The sequence below is a fragment of the Crinia signifera genome, chromosome 4 (genome assembly GCF_055691185.1).
Source record: "Crinia signifera chromosome 4, ASM5569118v1, whole genome shotgun sequence".
Lineage (NCBI taxonomy): Eukaryota > Metazoa > Chordata > Amphibia > Anura > Myobatrachidae > Crinia > Crinia signifera.
This window is the reverse complement of record NC_139220.1, coordinates 339,501,442-339,521,524: the sequence shown is the minus strand read 5'-3', so window position 1 is coordinate 339,521,524 and position 20,083 is coordinate 339,501,442. Positions and strand designations below refer to the sequence as shown.

The following is a 20,083-nucleotide window of genomic DNA, read 5'->3' as shown; positions in this document are numbered from 1 at the left end:
CCATTAGTCACATTACAGCACAGTAGTGTCCTTAGTCACATTACACCGCACAAGAGTGTCCATTAGTCACATTACACTGCACAGTAGTGTCCATTAGTCACATTACAGCACAGTAGTAACCATTAGTCACATTACAGCACAGTAGTGTCTGTTAGTCACATTACAGCACAGTAGTGTCCATTAGTCACATTACAGCATAGTAGTGTCCATTAGTCTTATTACACCGCACAGTAGTGTCCGTTAGTCACTTTACACCGCACAGTAGTGTCCATTAGTCACATTACACCGCACAGTAGTGTCCATTAGTCACATTACACCGCACTGTAGTGTCCGTTAGTCACATTACACTGCTCAGTAGTGTCCGTTAGTCACATTACACCGCACAGTAGTGTCCATTAGTCACATTACAGCACAGTAGTTTCCATTAGTCACATTATACCGCACAGTAGTATCCATTAGTCACATTACACCGCACAGTAGTGTCCATTAGTCATATTACACCTCACAGTAGTGTCCATTAGCCACATTACACTGCACAGTAGTGTCCGTTAGTCACATTACACCGCACAGTAGTGTCCATTAGCCACATTACACCGCACAGTAGTGTCCATTAGTCCCATTACACCGCACAGTAGTGTCCATTAGTCACATTACAGCACAGTAGCGTCCATTAGTCACATTACACCGCACAGTAGTGTCCATTAGTCACATTACACAGCACAGTAGTGTCCACTAGTCACATTACACTGCATAGTAGTGTCCATTAGTCACATTACACCGCACAGTAGTGTCCATTAGTCACATTACAGCACAGTAGTGTCCATTAGTCACATTACACCGCACAGTCGTGTCCATTAGTCACATTACACCGCACAGTAGTGTCCATTAGTCACATTACACTGCACAGTAGTGTCCATTAGTCACATTACACCGCACAGTAGTATCCATTAGTCACATTACACTGCACAGTAGTGTCCATTAGTCATATTACACCTCACAGTAGTGTCCATTAGCCACATTACACCTCACAGTAGTGTCCGTTAGTCACATTACACCGCACAGTAGTGTCCGTTAGTCACATTACACCGCACAGTAGTGTCCATTAGCCACATTACACCGCACAGTAGTGTCCATTAGTCCCATTACACCGCACAGTAGTGTCCATTAGTCACATTACAGCACAGTAGTGTCCATTAGTCACATTACACCGCACAGTAGTGTCCATTAGTCACATTACACAGCACAGTAGTGTCCACTAGTCACATTACACTGCATAGTAGTGTCCATTAGTCACATTACACCGCACAGTAGTGTCCATTAGTCACATTACAGCACAGTAGTGTCCATTAGTCACATTACACCGCACAGTCGTGTCCATTAGTCACATTACACCGCACAGTAGTGTCCATTAGTCACATTACACTGCACAGTAGTGTCCATTAGTCACATTACACCACACAGTAGTGTTTGTTAGTCACATTACACTGCACAGTAGTGTCCGTTAGTCACATTACAGCACAGTAGTGTCCATTATTGTCCCCCGATGGTCACGGTTTATGCATTAGCGATGGCTGTCGGCGAGTTTCACACTTGCAGGGTATTTTCTCACGGGGGGGGGGGGGGGGGGTGTAGTGGGTAACAGGCAGGGTGCAGAGTAAGGAGAGTGTTTTATGGGCGCACCCATGAAAATGCTTGGAGGACAGCATGTCAATACTGGCTTAGGGTGGACAGCTGACATCACATGACATCAGCTCCCGCCCCAAATCCGGCAGATAGCCGGCATCCGAATATGTAAGGGCTGAAGAAATCTGCCAATGGTGAGTGACCATCGTATGATTTGTCCCCTATGCGGATGAATGTGATGGGATGTGTTATTGTACACATGGCCTCGTATGCTAGAGCGGGGGATTCGCTTCTCAGCGGCCGATTGTGCTCCCAGCTCTCCCCAGCACAACAAGCTCCCGGTTTTCGTCACACCCACCGACTGCCTCCTCCTGCCACTCACACTGCCCCCCCCCTAGTCAGTAAATGTGGGGACGGGGCAATTTCCATTTAGGGAAGCCAATGCCAGGATTCCCTGGATTAATCCTTTTTCAATCCCGATTTCCTGGATTTAAAAAATGCCCTTGGATTGGCATCACTACGCGGCGGCATACAGTAATGTGTAGTAAATGTTAATAAAAATAATTTTCCTAAATGACAGGGGGGGGGGGGCGGTGTATGGAGATAAATCAGATATATACGACTGAGTGTTATTGGTATAGAGGCTTGGTGGGTAAGTGTCATGGTGATGAAGACAGGGATCAGAACTGTATGACGGAGTGTTATTGAGAAACAGGCTTGGTGAGTAAGTGTCCTGGTGTATGCAGACAGATTACATTGTATGACTGAGTGTTATTGGGGAATAAGCTTGGTGAGTAAGTGTCCTGGTGTATGCAGACAGATCAGATTTGTGTAATTGAATGTTATTGGGGAATAGGTTTGGTGGGTAAGTGTGCTGATGTATGTAGCAGATCACATTATATGACTGAATGTTATTGGGAAATGGGTTTGGTGGGTAAGTGTCCCGGGGGTGGAATAGTATACACTTACCATTTCTTTTTCATCTTACCTTGCAATCTTCCAACAGCATCTAATATCCCCTGGACTTTGCTCTGTAATGTGCCTGAGACACGGAGAAAAGCCATTACTGACAGTGTGCTCTCTTATCGTCTCTCCCACCAGCCCCCCACAGGAAGAAGAACATAATGAGCCTCAGATGTAATTAGTGTCCACTGTAAATAGTGCCAGCAGTACTTATACCCCTTTCATACCAGCATAATTCCCCGGGTTGAGCCCGGGAACAATACGCGACTAGCGCAGGTGTGAAAGGTTCCCGGTCCAATATCCTGGCAAAAAATGCCGGGATTTCAACCCGGCTATGGAGCAGGGTTGTTCCCAGGTTTGACCCGGGGACCTGGCCGGTGTGAATGGGGTAGGGGATACTTACCTGGGTTGCCGGTCCTCGGTGTGATGTCCAGCCAGGGATCCACACAGGCGGCGGGTGCAAATGACGGGACAGGCGGCGGATGAAGATGACGCAGCTGTAATTAGTGCCAGCTGTAACGTTCTTCCTCCATTCTTCCTGAGGACTGCCCCTCGGCCTCACCTCTTGTTGGTGGCGATCACACTCTACATGACCACTCTTATAATAATGCCTACAGATTGTCCGATACTCAAAAAATATATTCCCCAGCCAAAAAACAGGCGCCTCAATGGGACGTGTGGTCAAGCAGCTCACACTAGGGGGTGTCTAGTCCCCAATAGAATATACTAGAGAAAAAGAACAGAGGTGTGGTGGAGCGCTAAAATGTATCTATAAATCAAATCAATTGGGTTGTGCAATAATATGATTAATTTTAATTAATATCAGATAAAATGAATAACAAATAATAGCGATATTTATATAGCAGCAGGTGACAATAAAAAATGTAACATAAGATAAAATAACAATGATTGTGAATAGGACTAATGAGGTTGTGTACTTAGTAATCGGAGTCCCAATGGTAGAGGAGTATTGGCTTTATGGTCGTATGATGACACGGTCCCTGGTATGTATCCACACTGAAGGTAGTACTTTTTAGGGCAGTCCATATAAACCTGCAGGATTAGGTTACGCTAGAGGCATCCTCACGATTGTGCGATCCATATATCCAAACTTTGAGCCGGTGGTGGTGTCCCAACTGTAGCAGCTGTAAGTGCAGTTTTCTGGAATAACCAGGAACCAAAGATAGAAGCCGGCTTGGGTGTAAACGTGGGAACTCCGGTATCTCCTCAAGTAGTCCAACAGGGTAAAATCAGCGGGTGCTTCCTAACGTGTTTCGTTGCTGGCTAGCAACTTTACCAAAGGTATGTATATAAATACCACTATTATTTCTTATTCGTTTTATCTGATATTAATTCAAATGAATCATATTATTGTACTACCCAATTGATTTGATTTATAGATTAATTTTAGCGCTCCACCACACCCCTGTTCTTCAGATTGTCCGATACTGTTTATTAATAGTAAAAGTAACTTGTGTGTAATGTGCCGTCATTCCCCGTTGGCTTCTTTCTGGATCTCGTTATGGGGCTGCTTCAGGTAGGTCGTTCTTAGTTTGGATATACAGGGTTTGTATAAAAAGTACTTTATAAAAGACCTATTTTTTCTGTCGCGACTGTACGTCACAGCGCGCATGCTCCAGGCGGGTTCGATGGAGGTGGGAGTCAGCTTCAACACGCACTGAGCGACAGTCGCCTTCGAGGTTCCGTGCGGTTTGTATCATGGTTTTACTGGACCCCTGTCCCTAGGCGCGGTTGAAGCCTAAAAATGCAATACACCATTAAATTCTATGTGGGAGTCGGCTATGGAAAATCGGCCAGGAGACGGTGGCCATGATCTAGAAAGTGCATTGCCGCCATTTGGAAGCCACACCTGCTTCGTAGTCAATGACTACCTGGCCTGTAACGGCATTGCAGCAATTCCCCAGCCCCCCTACAGTCCCAATCTGGCCCCGGCTGACTTTTTCCTGTTCACCCGATTGCAGACAGCACTCAAAGGACACGGCCATGGGACCGTAGCAGAGGTCAAAGTGGCTTTGGCGCACTGCTTGAAGGAACGTTCTGGAAAAGGACTTCCAGGGCTCCATCCAAGCGTCGACAACACGTTGGCAGAAGTATGTTGGCGCACAAGGGTCTTATTTTGAGAATTTTAATTGTCTCGTTGCTTTTTATACAAACCCTGTATTTGAGTAAGGAACCATTATCATGTGGCACTTTGCTAGTTAATTGTAGACCCAGATTGGGGTAATATGGGTGAGGTGTTCGGTGCCCCTGGATTGGTGTGGCTGGATGGCTCTGAGGTGGCACACTATTACATTCTAACTAACACCTAGGGTGACATTTAATGGGATGTGATTTTTGCCCGTTTTTGCACTTTTCCCAAAATTGCATACTTAATGAGATGCAAATTGTGGCAAAAATCGTGCATTTTGCAGAGAAAGCGGGCCCATTAATGTGGTTTGCCAAGTCCCAGCATGTGGGGGAGGCCTGCTGGCACTTATAGTTCACCTGTATATGAATGATTTAACCCAGACCGGCGTCCAAAGCCCACAGATGCCGGTGACAGCCCCGGGCTTCAGCCCCGGATGGGTGAAGGCTGGGGGAAAAGCCCCTTTATTGGGGGGGTCCCCACTCCCCCAACATCATGAAACCTTGCAGGAATACAGGAATATGTTCAAAGTCAGCTCACAATGCGATCTTAGCTAATGTGACAGAGACGGCATCTTCCCACATGACAGTTATGAGGAGGATCCAGAGCAGGTTTTGGGAGCAGTAGAAGAACCCAGGTGTGTAATAAGCAGCACCTGGGATTTCCTGCTATAAGTGTTTCCAGGGCAGAGTCAACTTGCTTTTGATAGTGGATTAGCCGCCCAAGTGATAGGCCGGGGGCAGTGGCGTAACACCCCCCCCCCCCCCCCCGCCGGGACAATTTCGCTGCCCCCCCCCCCACAGTTAAAAGACAAGACCCCCCAGGGTGCTGGCAGGGGGGTCCGTGCTGCGCGGGGGTGCCTGCGGTCAGGGACAGCCTGGAGGTCCCTGCGGCGATGAGGATGATGTTGCCGAGGTCCCTGCAGTGAAGTGGAAATAACGCGCTATCTCCGCCGCCGGCGGTGCGGGAAGCGCTTCTAACTTTGAAAACTCTGGCCACACACTGACTGGCTGAGATTCAGCCAATCAGCATGCCCCCAGTGTTTTCAAAGTCAGAAGCGCTTCCCGCGCCGCCGCACGGCGGAGATAGCGCGTTATTTCCACTTCCCTTCAGGGACCCGGGCAATGTCATACTCTCAGAGCCGCAGGGACCTCCAGAGTCCAGCCTCTTCCTGACCGCAGGTAGTGGTACCCCCGCGCCGCACGGACCCCCCTGCCAGCCTCCCGCTGCACCCAAAAGCTGGGAGCTATGGGAGAAACAAGAGCGCCCGCAGACCCCGGCGCCTCCCTGCCACCGCAGGGGCTGCGGTCCTATAGTTACGCCACTGGCCGGGGATGTTCTATTGTAGGGACCATTGAGTCTTCAAGAGTCTGTTACGCTGAGTTTACCTGTATGCTACTGCCTGTAATTATGATTATATTGGAACAAAACTGGTAAATGCTGTGACCTGCTGTGAAAATAAACATCAAAGTCTTCATCTGAGTCCCCGTGTTTGGGATCATTGTCACACTAGATTACACACAAACATTCATTTTCTATAACTAGAACACTATACAGGTCCCTCCATTGTGTAACTACATACAAAGCACATTTCAACCTTTGACAATTTAACACACTAAATTGCAAGTCCAGAAACAATTATATTGAAATATCTAGACAGGGGGTAGGGGCCCCAGTATGACCTCTGTAGATTATGTAGCTAAAGTAGCTATATAGAAACATAGAATAATAGAATTTGACGGCAGATAAGAACCACTTGGCCCATCTAGTCTGCCCATTTTTTAAACATAGTTACATAGTAGGTGAGGCTGAATAAAGATTTGCGTCCATCTAGTTCAACCTATGTTTATAGTAGCTTATCCCTTGTTGTATAGTATGTTATGATATTTTAAAGACAGATTATGTTGCTATTAGTACCCATGGATGTTTTTAACCAATAAATGTTTATCCAACCTTATTTTAAACGTATTTATAGTGTCTGCCGACACCACTTCTCCAGGAAGAGAGTTCCAAAGTTTGACTGCTCTGACTGTAAAGAAATTTTTTCTTCTAATCTAAACTCGTGCCCTCACGTCCTAGATTCCTGTCTAGCAGAAAAAGGGTGTGTGACAGTTCCTTATATTGGCCCCTGATATATTTGTGCATGTTGAGCATGTCCCCCCTTAATCGTCTCTTCTCTAGTGTAAATAGTCCCAAATTGTTTAATCTCTCCTCGTAGCTTAAATTCTCCATTCCCCTAATAAGCTTTGTTGCTCTTCTTTGGATTTTTTCTAATTCTATGATATCCTTTTTATAGTGCGGGGCCCAGAATTGTACTCCATATTTGAGGTGCGGTCTAACCAATGATTTGTACAGAGGCATAATTACTTTTGAGTCCCTAGTTTCCATGCCCCTTTTAATACATGCTAGTATTTGGTTGGCCTTATTTGTTGCTATATTACATTAAGCACTACACCCTAGTTTGTTGTCTATTTGGACTCCTAGATCCTTTTCGAGCACTGATTTACCCAATTCATCCCCACTTAGGTTATAACTAGCACACTGGTTATGTCTCCCAAGGTGCATGACCTTGCATTTGTCCACATTGAACCTCATCTTCCACTTTTTTGCCCACTCATCTAGATTGTCAAGATCATTTTGAAGCGTGGTGACATCTTCTGATGATTTAATAACTCTGCTCAGTTTTGTGTCGTCTGCAAAGACGGATACATTGCTGAGTAACCCCATCCCAATGTCGTTAATAAATATGTTAAACAAAATGGGCCCTAGAACCGAACCCTGCGGCATTCCACTTAGTACTGGTATCATATTAGATACGGCACTGTTCACAACCACTCTTTGTTCTCTGTTACACAGCCAGTTCCCTACCCATCTACAGATATTTTCCCCTAATCCCATGTCCTCCATTTTATTTATCAACCTCTTGTGTGGTACGGTGTCGAAGGCTTTAGCAAAATTTAGGAACATCACATCTACAGCGTTTCCATTATCAAGGTTTTTGCTAACCTCTTCATAGAAACCAAGTAGATTAGTTTGGCATGAATGATTTTTCACGAACCCATGCTGGTTATTACTGAGTAAACTATGAAGGTCTAAATATTCCTGGATCCCATCTCTTAAAAATCCTTCAAATAGTTTAACCACTATTGATGTTAAACTAACAGGTCTGTAATTAGCGGGATCTTCCTTTTTTCCTTTTTTGAATAATGGCACTACTTCTGCTATTCTCCAGTCTTTTGATACCTTTCCTGATGATAGTGAATTATCAAAGACATAATGTAGAGGGGAAGCTAATTCCTCCATTAACTCCATTAGTGCCCTAGGATGAATCCCATCTGGCCCAAGTGATTTATTTGTTTTGATTTTGCTGAGCCTCAATATTATTTCCTCGGTAGAGAAATCAATATTGAGGTCCAGCTTGTTCATCCCATTAGTGGTATGTGTGCGTTCCACAGTCTGCTTTCCCTTATTAAACACTGATGAGAAGAACTCATTTAACAGTTCTGCTTTTCCCTTGTCCTCCGTAAAACTTTTTCCAGTGATATTGGTTAGTGGGCCTATGTTGTCCTTAATTATACGTTTACTATTTATGTATTTGAAAAACTTCTTGGGGTTAGTTTTGCTTTCAGTGGCTATGCGATCTTCATAATCCCTTTTAGCTACTTTGATTGCCGAGTTGCAAATTTTGTTTGATTCTTTGTATTTGGTGAACGCCTCCTCATTTAAGTTATTTTTATAAAATTTAAATGCTCTTGTTTTATTGTTGATTGCTGACCTAACTTTTTTGTCCAACCATGGTGGCTTTTTTTTATTGAATTCACCCTTATTTACTTTAGTAATGTGTTTAATAGTTAATGATTCGAGTATATTTTTTAGAGTATCCCACATTTCCTCTGCATTTATCCAATCAAAAACTGTTTCCCACACAATTCTTTTTAGGGCTTCTCTGAATAATTCGAAGTTAGCTTTTCTGACGTTTAGTATTTTCTCCGATCCTTTATGATGTAATTTACTGAAGTTGATTTCCAGTGAAACCATATTGTGGTCACTATTCCCTAATTGTTCAATTACTTTTGTGTTTGAAACTAAATCTGTTATTTGTTAATACTAAGTCCAATAATGCCTTATTACGAGTTGGAGCTTCTACCGTTTGTGTGATAAACTGGTCTTTAAGTAAGCTTAGGAACCCACTGCTTCTTGCCGTTTTACATGTTTCGCTTTTTCAATCAATATCAGGTAAATTAAAATCACCCATAATTAATACCTGACCCTGATCTGATGATTGTTTGATTTGGTTTAAAAGAAGAGCCTCGTCCCCTTCGTTTATGTTCAGAGGTCTATAGCATACCCCTATTAAAATTCTGTTATTAGGTTTTTTGTTATTGTCGGTTATCTCTGCCCACACGGCCTCCGTGTAGTCTTCCTCTGTGCCAGTGCTCATTTCTTTCTCACACGATGTTAAGTTATTTTTTACATATAGGCACACACCCCCGCCCCCCGCCCCTTCTATTTTCCCTGTCTTTTCTGTAGCGTGTATATCCCTCCATGTATAATGCCCAATTGTGCGACTCATTACACCATGTTTCTGTAATACCAATAATGTCATAATCGCCCCTAGTGACCGCAGTTTCAAGTTCCCCGATTTTACCTTCTAAGCTTCTTGCATTAGCCAGTAGGCATTTTAATCTATGTTTATTTTTATTTGCGTCCCTAATAGCCCTTATTCTGAACTGAGCGGTACGGCCCGCGTGCGGCCGTACCGCCGATGTTTTCACTCTGCACATGCGCAGAGGTCAATCTGCGCATGTGCAGGCGAAATCGCCGCACATAAAGTTTCTACGCCGCAAAGGGGGCGTATAGGGGCGTGAGGGGCTTCATACCCTCATTTCCCTATGCATACGCCCCGCGTTTCATGGGCGTTCCCATGCAAACGCGGGGCGTATGCATGGTAATGAGGCTATGACGCCAGTGATGGGGGCGGAAAGCTGACATCGCCGGATGTCAGTTCTCCGCCCCCATACAAGCTTTCACACGGACGATTGTCCGTGTGGTCTCAGCTTGCGGGAGCTGGTGGGGCGTGCGGCCCTGCCTTCGATGGTCGCAGACCATCGAATGCAGGGGGCAGCTCCCACCATGGTGGAGGCGTACGCCCCACCATTTTCATGCGGATCGCCAGCCGTCCGTGTACGGACGGCCGTGGCGATCCGTATTGTGGGCGGGGATTGGTTTGTGCGGCCGGAGCACCGTATGCGGCTCCGGCCGCACAGATCTGAATAAGGGCCATTGTGTTGAATTTCTCCTCTGGACTTATTTGTATTCCTTCCTAACTTCCTCGTACCCACCTCCCCCTTAGTAGTCTCTCTACAGCCTCCCCACCATGCCCACTGCCCGACCTATTTACAGTTTTGAGACCTCTCCCTATGTCGTTAACTCCTTCCCATACCCTAAGGTCAAGTGTACCTGTAAACATGTTACCTCAAACCATATTTGATCCATATTTTTTTGTAAGGATATCAATATGCCTATCCCAAGCATGTTTACATTGTACTACTGTATTTGCGTCTACCACATCTGATGGGAGGCTATTCCACTTATCTACTACTCTTTCTGTGAAGTAATTCTTCCTCAGATTTCCCCTGCATCTTCCTCCCCCCAGTGTCAGTGCATGTCCTCGTGTTCTGCTGCTCCTCTTCCTGTGACTAATGTCTCCCACCTGTACCTTCCTCCCTCTAGTGTCAGTACATGTCCTCGTGTTCTGTTGCTCCTCTTCTTGTGAAGAATGTCTCCCACCTGTACCTTCCTCCCCCTAGTGTCAGTGCATGTCCTCGTGTTCTGCTGCTCCTCTTCCTGTGACTAATGTCTCCCACCTGTACCTTCCTCCCTCTAGTGTCAGTGCATGTCCTCGTGTTCTGCTGCTCCTCTTCCTGTGACTAATGTCTCCCACCTGTACCTTCCTCCCTCTAGTGTCAGTGCATGTCCTCGTGTTCTGCTGCTCCTCTTCCTGTGACTAATGTCTCCCACCTGTACCTTCCTCCCTCTAGTGTCAGTGCATGTCCCCGTGTTCTGCTGCTCCTTTTCCTGTGAAGAATGTCTCCCACCTGTACCTTCCTCCCTCTAGTGTCAGTGCATGTCCTCGTGTTCTGCTGCTCCTTTTCCTGTGACTAATGTCTCCCACCTGTACCTTCCTCCCTCTAGTGTCAGTGCATGTCCCCGTGTTCTGCTGCTCCTTTTCCTGTGAAGAATGTCTCCCACCTGTACCTTCCTCCCTCTAGTGTCAGTGCATGTCCTCGTGTTCTGCTGCTCCTCTTCCTGTGAAGAATGTCTCCCACCTGTACCTTCCTCCCTCTAGTGTCAGTGCATGTCCTCGTGTTCTGCTGCTCCTTTTCCTGTAACTAATGTCTCCCACCTGTACCTTCCTCCCTCTAGTGTCAGTGCATGTCCCCGTGTTCTGCTGCTCCTTTTCCTGTGAAGAATGTCTCCCACCTGTACCTTCCTCCCTCTAGTGTCAGTGCATGTCCTCGTGTTCTGCTGCTCCTCTTCCTGTGACTAATGTCTCCCACCTGTACCTTCCTCCCCCTAGTGTCAGTGCGTGTCCTCGTGTTCTGCTGCTCCTCTTCTTGTGAAGAATGTCTCCCACCTGCACCTTCCTCCCCCTAGTGTCAGTGCATGGCCTCGTGTTCTGCTGCTCCTCTTCCTGTAAAGAATGTCTCCCACCTGTACCTTCCTCCCTCTAGTGTCAGTGCATTTCCCCGTGTTCTGCTGCTCCTCTTCCTGTGAAGAATGTCTCCCACCTGTACCTTCCTCCCTCTAGTTTCAGTGCATGTCCTCATGTTCTGCTGCTCCTCTTCCTGTGAAGAATGTCTCCCACCTGTACCTTCCTCCCTCTAGTGTCAGTGCGTGTCCCCGTGTTCTGCTGCTCCTCTTCCTGTGACTAATGTCTCCCACCTGTACCTTCCTCCCTCTAGTGTCAGTGCATGTCCTCATGTTCTGCTGCTCCTCTTCCTGTGAAGAATGTCTCCCTCCTGTACCTTCCCCCCTCTAGTGTCAGTGCATGTCCTGGTGTTCTGTTGCTCCTCTTCCTGTGAAGAATGTCTCCCACCTGCACCTTCCTCCCTCTAGCGTCAGTGCATGTCTTCGTGTTCTGCTGCTCCTCTTCCTGTGACTAATGTCTCCCACCTGTACCTTCCTCCCTCTAGTGTCAGTGCGTGTCCTCGTGTTCTGCTGCTCCTTTTCCTGTGAAGAATGTCTCCCACCTGTACCTTCCTCCCTCTAGTGTCAGTGCATGTCCTCGTGTTCTGCTGCTCCTCTTCCTGTGACTAATGTCTCCCACCTGTACCTTCCTCCCTCTAGTGTCAGTGCATGTCCTCGTGTTCTGCTGCTCCTCTTCCTGTGACTAATGTCTCCCACCTGTACCTTCCTCCCCCTAGTGTCAGTGCATGTCCTCGTGTTCTGCTGCTCCTCTTCCTGTGACTAATATCTCCCACCTGTACCTTCCTCCCCCTAGTGTCAGTGCATGTCCTCGTGTTCTGCTGCTCCTCTTCCTGTGACTAATGTCTCCCACCTGTACCTTCCTCCCTCTAGTGTCAGTGCATTTCCCCGTGTTCTGCTGCTCCTCTTCCTGTGAAGAATGTCTCCCACCTGTACCTTCCTCCCTCTAGTTTCAGTGCATGTCCTCATGTTCTGCTGCTCCTCTTCCTGTGAAGAATGTCTCCCACCTGTACCTTCCCCCCTCTAGTGTCAGTGCATGTCCTGGTGTTCTGTTGCTCCTCTTCCTGTGAAGAATGTCTCCCACCTGCACCTTCCTCCCTCTAGTGTCAGTGCATGTCCTCGTGTTCCGCTGCTCCTCTTCCTGTGAAGAATGTCTCCCACCTGTACCTTCCTCCCCCTAGTGTCAGTGCATGTCCTCGTGTTCTGTTGCTCCTCTTCCTGTGACTTATGTCTCCCACCTGTACCTTCCTCCCCCTAGTGTCAGTGCGTGTCCTCGTGTTCTGTTGCTCCTCTTCCTGTGACTAATGTCTCCCACCTGTACCTTCCTCCCTCTAGTGCCAGTGCGTGTCCTCGTGTTCTGCTGCTCCTCTTCCTGTGACTAATGTCTCCCACCTGTACCTTCCTCCCTCTAGTGTCAGTGCATGTCCTCGTGTTCTGCTGCTCCTCTTCCTGTGACTAATGTCTCCCACCTGTACCTTCCTCCCTCTAGTTTCAGTGCATGTCCTCGTGTTCTGCTGCTCCTCTTCCTGTGAAGAATGTCTCCCACCTGTACCTTCCTCCCTCTAGTGTCAGTGCATGTCCCCGTGTTCTGCTGCTCCTCTTCCTGTGACTAATGTCTCCCACCTGTACCTTCCTCCCTCTAGTGTCAGTGCATGTCCTCCTGTTCTGCTGCTCCTCTTCCTGTTAAGAATGTCTCCCACCTGTACCTTGTTAAAGCCCTTGATATATTTGAAAGTTTCTTTCATGTACCCCCTTTCCCTTCTCTGCTCTAAAGTATATACATTAAGATCTTTTAGTCTTTCCTGGTACGTTTTGTGATGTAGGCCATGCACCATTTTAGTTGCTCTTCTTTGTACAGTCTCTAATGTATTTATATCCTTCTGGAGATATGGCCTCCAGAACTGAACACAATACTCTAGGTGAGGTCGTACCAATGACCTATACAGTGGCATTATTACTTCTTTCTTTCTACTGCTAATACCTCTCCCTATGCAACCAAGCATCTGACTTGCCTTCTTCATCGCTTTGTTACATTGCCTACCTGCCTTTAAGTCCCCTGATATAGTGACACCTAGATCCCTCCCTTCCTCAGTAGTTACCATTATAGTGCCATTAATACTATATTGAGTCTTTGGATTTGATTTTTGAGACCCAAGTGCATGATTTTGCATTTTTTGGCAGTAAACTGTAGTTGCCATTCTCTTGACCATTTCTCTAGTTTACCTAGATCCTCAATCATTTGTTTTACCCTCCTGGTGTGTCTACCCTGTTGCATATGTCGATATAGAGTATTGAGAGCAATCGGCTTCAGCTGATGCCACCTCTGTCTTATTGCCCTTTAGAATGGCTGCCATTACTCAGGTCCTGAAGACAAAGCCTGTTTCCTCTTATGTGCTCTCTAAATATCACCCAGATAGGCGTGTCCCAGTACAAGGGATCTGTAAATGTTTAGATTTTCTTTGCATTATTATTGAATAACCTTCTCATGCTAAAATCAGTTCTGCTGGGACATACAGTGTAATGTATTCCTTGTCTGCTCTTACTCTGATTTCTTCTGCCATTACCTGTTACTGCACCAGACAGAATCTTCTTGATGGAAGCATTTATCTCCGTCAGTTTGTCCATCACAGTGGTCTCTGGTGGAAAAGGGGGAGACAGAGATTATATGGGTACAGTTACTGTCTGTCCTGAGAGTCCGGGTCACCTGTCATTACATCCTCTATGATAATTATCATTATGCACCAAGATGAAACGGGCTTCACCTGTACGTCACACATGTTCCAGTGCTTGTCCCCAGATATGTATCTGCCAGGTATATGTCAGATTCTTTATACCTAGTTCCATCTCCTGCCCTCACTATACCTCATCCACTTATCAGTATAATATTATTTGCCCTCAGCTCCCACTCCTACCCCTCACCCCACAGCAACATACAGTTGTGCTCATAAGTTTACATGCCCTAGCAGCAGAATGTGTGATTTCCGGCCACTTGTCAGAGAATATGAATTGTAACTCACACACTTTTCTGTGACTCATGGTCAGTGGTTGGGTGACGCCATTTATTGTCAGACAACTGTGTTTACTCTTTCTAAATCATAATGGCAACAGAAACTACCCAAATAACCCTGATCAAAAGTTTACATAACCCAGTCCTTAATACCGTGTTTTGCCCATTTTAACACCAATGACGGCTTGAAGTATTTTGTGGTAGTTGTGAATGAGGCTCTCTATTTCTCAGGTGGTAAAGCTGCCCGTTCTTCTTGGCAAAAAGCCTCCAGTTCCTGTAAATTCTTGGGCCGTCTTGCATGAACTGCAGGTTTGAGATCTGCCCAGAGTGGCTTAATGATATTGAGGTCAGGAGACTGAGATGGCCACTCCAGAACCTTCACTTTATTCTGCTGTAGCCAATGACAGGTTGACTTGGCCTTGTGCTTTGGATCATTGTCTTGTTGGAACATCCAAGTACGTCCCATGCGCAGCTTCCGGGCTTATGAGTGCAAATTTTCCTCAATTTTGACCAAGTTTCCAGTGCCTTTTTAGCTCACACATCCCCAAAACATCAGCGATCCACCTTCGTGTTTCACAGTAGGAATGGTGTACCTGTCATCATAGGCCTTGTTGACTCCTCTCCCAATGTAACGTTTATGGTTGTGGCCAAAAAGTTACATTTTGGTCTCATCACTCTAAATGACTTTGTTCCCGAAGTGTTGAGGCTTGGTCTCTGTGCTGTTTGGAGTACTGTAAGCGGGATGGTTTGTGGCATTTGCGTAGTAATGGCTTTCTTCTGGTGACTCGACCACGCAGCTCATTTTTCTCCAAATGCCTCCTTATTGTGCACCTTGAAACAACCGCACCACTTTATTTCAGAGAGTCCTGTATTTCAGCTGAAGTTATTTGTGGATTTTTCTTTGCATCGTGAACAATTTTCCTGGCAGTTGTGGCTGAAACTTTTGTTGGTCTACCTGACCGTGATTTGGTTTCCACAGAATACCTCATTTTCCACTTCTTAATTAGAGTTTGAACACTGCTGATTGGCATTCTCAATTGCTTGGATATCTTTTTAGATCCCTTTCCTGTTTTATACAGTTCAATTACCTTTTCCCGCAGAGCCTTTGACAATTCTTTTGCTTTCCCCATGACTCAGAATCCAGACACGTCAGAGCAGCACTGGATGCAAGGGTCTTTCAGGAGACCAGAAACTCACTGACCTGACTGATTACAGGCAAACAGATCACAGATGAGGATGGTTACCTTTAGTAGCCATTCAGACCTGTTTGTGCCAACTTGTGTGCATGTTATCAGGCCAAAAGCTCCAGGGTGTGTAAACTTTTGATCAGGGTCATGTGGGTAGTTTCTGTTGTGAGTATGGCTTCACCCAACCACTAACCATGAGTAAAATGACAAATGGCCAGAAAATCACACATTCTGCTGCTAGGGTATGTAAACTTATCAGCACAACTCTGCAATGTACAAGTGCCAGATACCGTACCCCAGGTTCCATGGACCCCGGGTTCCATGGATTCCCCGGCATTCCCCTCAGCCAAGAGCAAGTGTCATAGTCTTAGTTTCCAGATCTCACATTTGCCCCCACAGACACGTAGATGTGTTAGATTCTTTATCTCCAGTCCTATGACTCTCCCTTCTGTCTCCCCACACCCATACTCAGTGGGAACATATTCCACTATGTGCTCCTCACTCTCCTAATCCATGAGTAACTGTCAGGCCTCTTTCCTTTACCCCCAACATATATCAGCCCTCCCTCTCCCCAGCTACATACTGTATCAATTACTCACCCCCAGCCCTCCCTCTCCCCAGCTACATAATGTATCAGTGACTTACCCCCAGCCCCCCCCCCCTCTCCCCAGCTACATACTGTCTAATCTGACAGGTTGATTGGTTTTTCCTCAGTCAGTCTTTGAGGTGTTTTACTCTCTCCCTCATCAGCTCATCTCCTGGCTGGTGGATTCCAACTCTCCTGGGATAGACTCTATTTCCCTCTCCCCCTATCCCCTCAACCCCTCTCTCTCTCTCTCTCCCTCTCCTCAGACTCTCTCCCCCTCTTATACTAACTCTTTTCTACTGTTATCACCTTCATCCTCCACCTCTTTTTATTTCCCTCTTTTCTGTCTCTCTCTCTCTCTCTCTCTCTCTCTCTCTCTCTCTCTCTCTCTCTCTCTCTCTCTCCCTCCCTCTTTCTGTTTCACCAATAGGACTCTCCTAAACTTTCATAACTCACATTTCCTAGAACAGATTTAATGTATCTTTTATTCTCATTTGTTCTTTGTTGCTGGAATTTACCTGCGATATCATCGGAGAGAATTCTCTTCAGTGATAGGTCTATCTCCATCAGTTTGCCCATCGTTGTGGTATCTGGGGTAGACAAAGCTGTTATGGGTACAATCACTGTATGACATATCCTTTCTTCCCTCTATGATAATAGAATAGGGCACCTGTATCTTGGTTATCTCACAGTCTGTGTGTGGTACTATAAGTCTTAATATATGAGGTGCGCAGTCCTGGGACCCTCCATATATAATAGGGAATACAGCCAGGAAGTGTAGCAATACAAGACCAATTACCAACTCCAACCCCATCACTTTCCCTCAGTACTATACAGCCACCAAATATTGTCAGACACCTTACACCTGGTCGCAGCCCTTGTACTCAACATTTCCCTCACCACCCAGCATTCCACATCTCCATCTCCTGTGATCACTGGTGATCAGCTGCATTCAAGAGTCACAGTAGCTGGTCCACGTTCAATATGTAATCATTAACTGTACTCTTCACTCTCCCCCAGCCAAGAGTAGAGTCAGCAGCCAGCAGTTCCACCTCTTTCCAGTCACTCTCCTCCAGCCAAGAGTAGTGTCAGCTACCAGCAGTTCCCCCTCTTTCCAGTCACTCTCCCCCAGCCAAGAGTAGAGTCAGCTGCCAGCAGTTCCCCCTCTTTCCAGTCACTCTCCCCCAGCCAAGAGTAGTGTCAGCTAACAGCAGTTCCCCCTCTTTCCAGTCACTCTCCTCCAGCCAAGAGTAGTCAGATACCAGCAGTTCCCCCTCTTTCCAGTCACTCTCCCCCAGCCAAGAGTAGAGTCAGTTACCAGCAGTTCCCCCTCTTTCCAATCACTCTCTCCCAGCCAATAGTCGTGTCAGTTACCAGCAGTTCCCCCTCTTTCCAGTCACTCTCCCCCAGCCAAGACTAGAGTCAGCTACTAGCAGTTCCCCCTCTTTCCAGTCACTCTAATCCAGCCAAGAGTAGTGTCAGCTACCAGCAGTTCCCCCTCTTTCCAGTCACTCTCCTCCAGCCTAGAGTAGCATCAGCTACCAGCAGTTCCCCCTCTTTCCAGTCACTCTCCTCCAGCCAAGAGTAGCATCAGCTACCAGCAGTTCCCCCTCTTTCCAGTCACTCTCCTCCAGCCAAGAGTAGAGTCAGCTGCCAGAAGTTTCCTCTCTTTCCAGTCACTCTCCCCCAGCCAAGATTAGCATCATCTACCAGCAGTTCCCCCTCTTTCCAGTCACTTTGCCCCGGCCAATAGTCGTGTCAGCTACCAGCAGTTCCCCCTCTTTCCAATCACTCTCCTCCAGCCAAGAGTAGTGTCAGCTATCAGCATTTCCCCCTCTTTCCAGTCACTCTCCTCCAGCCAAGAGTAGTGTCATCTACCAGCAGTTCCCCCTCTTTCCATGTACTCTCCCCCAGCCAAGAGTAGAGTAAGATACCAGAAGTTCCCCCTCTTTCCAGTCACTCTCCTCCAGCCAAGACTAGTATCAGCTACCAGCAGTTCCCCCTCTTTACAGTCACTTTGCCCCGGCCAATAGTCGTGTCAGCTACCAGCAGTTCCCCCTCTTTCCAGCCACTCTCCCCCAGCCAAGAGTAGTCTCATCTACCAGCAGTTCCCCCTCTTTCCATGTACTCTCCCCCAGCCAAGAGTAGAGTAAGATACCAGAAGTTCCCCCTCTTTCCAGTCACTCTCCTCCAGCCAAGACTAGTGTCAGCTACCAGCAGTTCCCCCTCTTTACAGTCACTCTTCTCCAGCCAAGACTAGTGTCAGCTACCAGCAGTTCCCCCTATTTCCAGTAACTCTACCTCAGCCAAGACTAGCATCAGCTAACAGCAGTTCCCCTCTTTCCATGCACTCTCCCCCGGCCAAGAGCAGTGTCAGCTACCAGCAGTTCCCCCTCTTTCCAGTCACTCTCCCACAGCCAGGAGTACCATCAGCTACCAGCAGGTCCCCACTTTCCAGTCACTCTCCCCCGGCCAAGAGTAACATCAGCTACCAGCTGTTCCCCTCTTTCCAGTCACTCTCCCCAGCCAAGAGTAGCATCAGCTACCAGAAGTTCCCCCTCTTTCCAGTCACTTTGCCCCAGCCAATAGTCATTTCAGCTACCAGCAGTTCCCCCTCTTTCCAGTCACTCTCCCCCAGCCAAGAGTAGTCTCATCTACCAGCAGTTCCCCCTCTTTCCATGTACTCTCCCCCAGCCAAGAGTAGAGTAAAATACCAGAAGTTCCCCCTCTTTCCAGTCACTCTCCCCCAGTCAAGACTAGCGTCAGCTACCAGCGGTTCCCCCTCTTTCCAGTCACTGTCCTCCAGCCAAGAGTAGTCTCATCTACCAGCAGTTCCCCCTCTTTCCATGTACTCTCCTCCAGCCAAGAGTAGTCTCATCTACCAGCAGTTCCCCCTCTTTCCATGTACTCTCCCCCAGCCAAGAGTAGAGTAAAATACCAGAAGTTCCCCCTCTTTCCAGTCACTCTCCCCCAGTCAAGACTAGCGTCAGCTACCAGCAGTTCCCCCTCTTTCCAGTAACTCTACCTCTGCCAAGACTAGCAACAGCTAACAGAAGTTCCCCCTCTTTCCAGTCACTCTCCTCCAGCCAAGAGTAGTGTCATCTACCAGCAGTTCCCCCTCTTTCCAGTCACTCTCCCCCAGCCAAGACTAGCGTCATCTACTAGCAGTACCCCCTCTTTCCAGTTACTCTCTGCCAGCCAAGAGTAGCGTCAGCTACCAGCAGTTCCCCCTCTTTCCAGTCACTCTCCTCCAGCCAAGAGTAGAGTCAGCTGCCAGAAGTTCCCTCTCTTTCCAGTCACTCTTCCCAGCCAAGAGTAGTGTCAGCTACCAGCAGTTCCCCCTCTTTCCAGTCACTCTCCCCCAGCCAAGAGTAGTGTCAGCTACCAGCAGTTCCCCCTCTTTCCAGTCACTCTCCCCAGCCAAGAGTAGTGTCAGCTACCAGCAGTTCCCCCTCTTTCCAGTCACTCTCCTCCAGCCAAGAATAGTGTCATCTACCAGCAGTTCCCCCTCTTTCCAGTCACTCTCCCCCAGCCAAGACTAGCGTCATCTACTAGCAGTTCCCCCTCTTTCCAGTTACTCTCTGCCAGCCAAGAGTAGCATCAGCTACCAGCAGTTCCCCCTCTTTCCAGTCACTCTCCTCCAGCCAAGAGTAGAGTCAGCTGCCAGAAGTTCCCCCTCTTTCCAGTCACTCTCCCCAGCCAAGAGTAGTGTCAGCTACCAGCAGTTCCCCCTCTTTCCAGTCACTCTCCCCAGCCAAGAGTAGTGTCAGCTACCAGCAGTTCCCCCTCTTTCCAGTCACTCTCCCCAGCCAAGAATGGAGTCAGCTGCCAGAAGTTCCCCCTCTTTCCAGTCACTCTCCCCC

The 20,083-nt window shown here is 47.3% G+C and overlaps 1 protein-coding gene across 1 annotated transcript in view; it reads right to left on the bottom strand.

The window, feature by feature from the left end:
* The window catches only part of LOC146072906 (uncharacterized), a 75,387-nt gene that overhangs the window by 21,834 nt on the left and 33,470 nt on the right, over nucleotides 1-20,083 (bottom strand). The window contains exons 6-8 of the mRNA XM_083180085.1: nucleotides 16,739-16,810; nucleotides 14,005-14,076; nucleotides 2,612-2,665 (exon numbers count right to left, since the gene is read on the bottom strand). Coding sequence (XP_083036211.1) covers nucleotides 2,612-2,665; nucleotides 14,005-14,076; nucleotides 16,739-16,810 — 198 coding nt within the window. The remainder of the gene's footprint in view (nucleotides 1-2,611; nucleotides 2,666-14,004; nucleotides 14,077-16,738; nucleotides 16,811-20,083) is intronic.